General features: G+C 46.4%; 1 protein-coding gene across 1 annotated transcript; it reads left to right on the forward strand.

Annotated features, from left to right (window-relative positions):
* The first annotated feature begins 451 nt into the window (after window positions 1–451).
* On the forward strand, window positions 452–2679 carry LOC131239817 (leucine-rich repeat receptor-like serine/threonine/tyrosine-protein kinase SOBIR1). Its single transcript, XM_058237692.1, has one exon. The coding sequence runs from the start codon at window positions 510–512 to the stop codon at window positions 2457–2459; it is 1950 nt and encodes a 649-aa protein (XP_058093675.1). The 5' UTR covers window positions 452–509; the 3' UTR covers window positions 2460–2679.
* Window positions 2680–3879: the final 1200 nt, after the last annotated feature.

The following is a 3879-nucleotide window of genomic DNA, read 5'->3' on the forward strand; positions in this document are numbered from 1 at the left end:
TCTTTAAATACACTGTAAATTTTAAATTTAAAATATTCCGACGGGCTATTAAGAGGAATTACGATAATGCGGATGAACAGATAGAACCCTGAAGTGTACCACACCACAAATGACTCTTGCATTTAATGCAACCTAAGCTTCTTATTTGGTGCGGCCCACCTCAGAGTTGGACCTGCCTCACTTTTGGCTTATAACTTAGAATTATCTTAGAAAAGGGATGGACGGCGTGGATTGACGGATACATCACGGTGGGCCCCACAGAGATGTGCCCGTTCGTGGTTTGAGACGGGCGGGTTCGGACGCGATCCGCGTCCCAACCAATCTCTACCTTTGGTAATTCAAAATCCAATCACAACCGCCCATTTCATGTTTGAATATTCTTGTTGACTTAATTGCCCCCTTGACCGACTTCTAAAATTTCCACAACCCTCTTTATAAAATAGTATAACCTCACGACACAAAGCTCCGTCCGGTATCCACCCAATCCCTCGGTCGGAATCGCTGACAACATGGCTTCCTCCTCAAAATCCCATCTCTGCGTCGTCATCATCCTCTCCCTTGCCTTCTTTGCTCAATCCAAATGGAATTTGGAACCGTCCGAGTCGGAGGCCCTTCAGCAACTGAAGGAAGACTTGGGAATTACTAGTCAACGCGACTCTGATCACAACCCCTGCAGCTCATCCGGAATCTCCTGCGAACGGAGAGTCTACGGTAACTCTTCGGAAATCCGAGTCGTCCGAATCGTCTTCAAATCTCAAGGGCTGGATGGGTTCCTGTCCCCAGACATCGGACGGCTCTCGGAGCTAAAGGAGCTTTCCCTTCCTGACAACAGACTCTTGGATGGAATTCCTCCCGAATTAGGCAACTGCAGGAAGCTGGAGATTCTGAACCTCCAGAAGAATGGGTTCTCTGGTGAAATCCCTTCGGAACTCAAATCCCTCATCGCCCTCCGAATCATCGACCTCTCGTCGAACAGATTCGAGGGTGACTTGGGTTTCTTGAAGCATTTCCGGAACCTCGAAAGCCTCTCCCTCTCCGACAATCTCTTCGTCGGGAAAGTCCCACCATCTTTGAAGTCCTTTCGCAATCTGAAATTCGTCAACCTCACCGGGAATAAGCTGCAGGGCTACCTCGCACCGGCCTCACTGCTCAAGGTGGATTATTCGAAGAATTCTCTCCCCCGGCGTTATAAATTAGCGGAGACTTCAAATTCCACAAATTCGAATAATCAAACTGCCGCAGTCCCCCCGTCTCCTGGCTCTTCCGGGAATCATTCTCTGAATAATCAAACTTCTGATGCGAATAGAACTTCTGGTGGAAATCAGTCCGCATCGGCGCCAGGTCCATCGCCGGCAGACCACAAGAAACACAAGAGGAGGCATGTCAAGAGCTGGATTATTGGATTCGTGGTCGGTGCAATCACTGGAGTCCTTTCGGGCGCTGTATTCTCTGTGATTTTCAGGATTCTGCTGAACTGCATCCGTGGGAGAGGCAAGAATTCTGGCCTGGAGATCTACAGCTCGTTGATCAAGAATGCGGATGACCTCGCCTTCTTGGAGAAGGAAGATGGGCTTGCTTCGCTGGAGATCATCGGCCGAGGTGGGTGCGGGGAGGTCTACAGGGCCGAATTGCCTGGAAGCAACGGGAAGCAAATTGCGATCAAGAAGGTAATTCAGCCCGCAACGGATGGTCCTGATCTCTCTGAAGAGGACAGCAAGCTCCTAAACAAGAGGATGAGGCAGATCAAGTCGGAAATCCAGACCGTTGGGCACATACGACATCGGAACCTGCTTCCTCTGCTGGCCCACGTTCCCCGTCCCGATTGCCACTACCTCGTCTATGAGTTCATGAAGAACGGGAGCTTGCAAGACGTACTGAAGCAAGTCTCTGAGGGGACTAGGGAACTGGATTGGCCCACTCGGCACAACATCGCGATGGGCATTGCAGCAGGCCTCGAGTACCTCCACATGAACCACAACCCGCGCATAATCCACAGGGACCTCAAGCCTGGTAACATCTTGCTTGACGATAACCTCGAGGCCCGCATCGCTGACTTCGGCCTGGCGAAGGCAGTCCCGGATGCGAACACCCATGTGTCGACCTCCAACATAGCAGGTACGGCTGGGTTCATCGCCCCAGAGTACTACCAGATCTTGAAGTTCACGGATAAGTGTGATATATATAGCTTTGGCGTGGTGCTGGTGGTGCTGGTGATGGGAAAGCTGCCATCGGACGAGTTCTTCCAGACAACAGAGGAGATGAGCCTGGTCAAATGGCTGAGGAATGTCATGGCATCAGAGAATCCTAGCAAGGCCATTGATCCTAAGCTGATGGGCCATGGTTTCGATGCTCAGATGCTCCTTGTTCTCAAGATCGCATGTTTCTGCACTATGGATGATCCAAAGCAGAGGCCCAACAGCAAGGATGTTCGGTGCATGCTTTCTCAATTGAAGAATTAGGCTGGATGGTGTTTGGAAAGACTATACTTTTGCTTATCTTGTTTTTCCAATAAATGCCTCTTGTATGGTTGAAGGGGTTTTGGAGGGCTATCCCAAGTGTTGCAGATTGTGTTTTTAATGTAGTTTTTAATTATAGGTCAAGTTATAATCTGTACTCCAAGTAAAGTTATCTCAATCTGTTTTCGCTGCATACTTAAATTAAAAGCTTTTATTATCTTTATTGTATTATGATGAGGATGTATGTGAGATTGTTTGATTCCTGGATAAGCAAAGAGCCAAACAGTCTAATTCCAGAATCGATATAAAAATAGATTTTGGTTGTTTTCGTTAGAAGATGTGGTATTAGAACTATGTAATGTTTGATTAAACTTATCTCACCCAATATTGGTGATCGACTCTGTATTCAAGTAGATACGATTGCTGTTCATGGTGTAGGATATATGATTATATGTATGATGTCTGAGTTGGATTATCCTTGTAATGCACAACTGAAGCACTCATGCTGGACTGTGAGCTTCTCTAAAACTGTGAGCTTCTCTTTTAGACGAGAAAAGCCGGCCTGTTTGGGAGCGTGGATTTGGAATCCCCTGGATTCGGAACCTCAGGATTAGAAACTCCTTGATTTGCAGTTCTCCCGGTGTGTTAGGCACCCTGGAGTGTGAATCAACTTTAATCCAAAAGTGGGGGCATTTCAAGTCTCGGATGGGGCACAAGCACAAGATCATGTCCAAGTGACTAGCCAACGATTTTTAATTGTTGATTTACATGGACAATGTTTGGATGGTGCTGATCATCATTAGTGGGTCATGTGCCCAATAGAATAATAGTGTACAGTGGCATATGTTACACCTGCAACCATTGAAATGATTTTAGGTGTAATCCAAGCTCTCGCTGTGGATTGCAAATCCCCTCCAATCCACCTTGTCAAACTCGGGACTGAGTGCCTTGATGAAAAAGTCTCCAATAAGATCTCCTGGTGGATATGAAATTGATATCCGAATCTTTTATGGCCACTCTTTCCATGCACAATGAAAATCGATCACAATCTGCATAGTCCTGTCATGGCATACCGGATTGGATTGATTGTTAAATTTGGGTCCTGTGTTGCCTCATCAAGTAATAGGTGGAGCATTTGTAGTGACTCCCAATAATTCATGACAGACCGATGGGAACTAGGTGACTGGCATGGGGCACGTAAGGAGCTAATTATAGTTCGGTGATTCAATCCCACTAGAACGTCGCACATCATTTCCAATTATAAATAAGTAAAATCTGGATATACATAAAAAGTTGCAATAAAATCAAATATTTTAAATTAATTGATTTGGAATCCCATAGCTAACTCTCTAATGGTTCGGAGGTAGCTGGGAGGAGGTAGCGACAACATGTTAACATGTCCCTTTAAGCTAAGCGGTCATTC

This window comes from Magnolia sinica, chromosome 3 (genome assembly GCF_029962835.1).
Source record: "Magnolia sinica isolate HGM2019 chromosome 3, MsV1, whole genome shotgun sequence".
In the NCBI taxonomy this organism is placed as follows: Eukaryota; Viridiplantae; Streptophyta; class Magnoliopsida; order Magnoliales; family Magnoliaceae; genus Magnolia; species Magnolia sinica.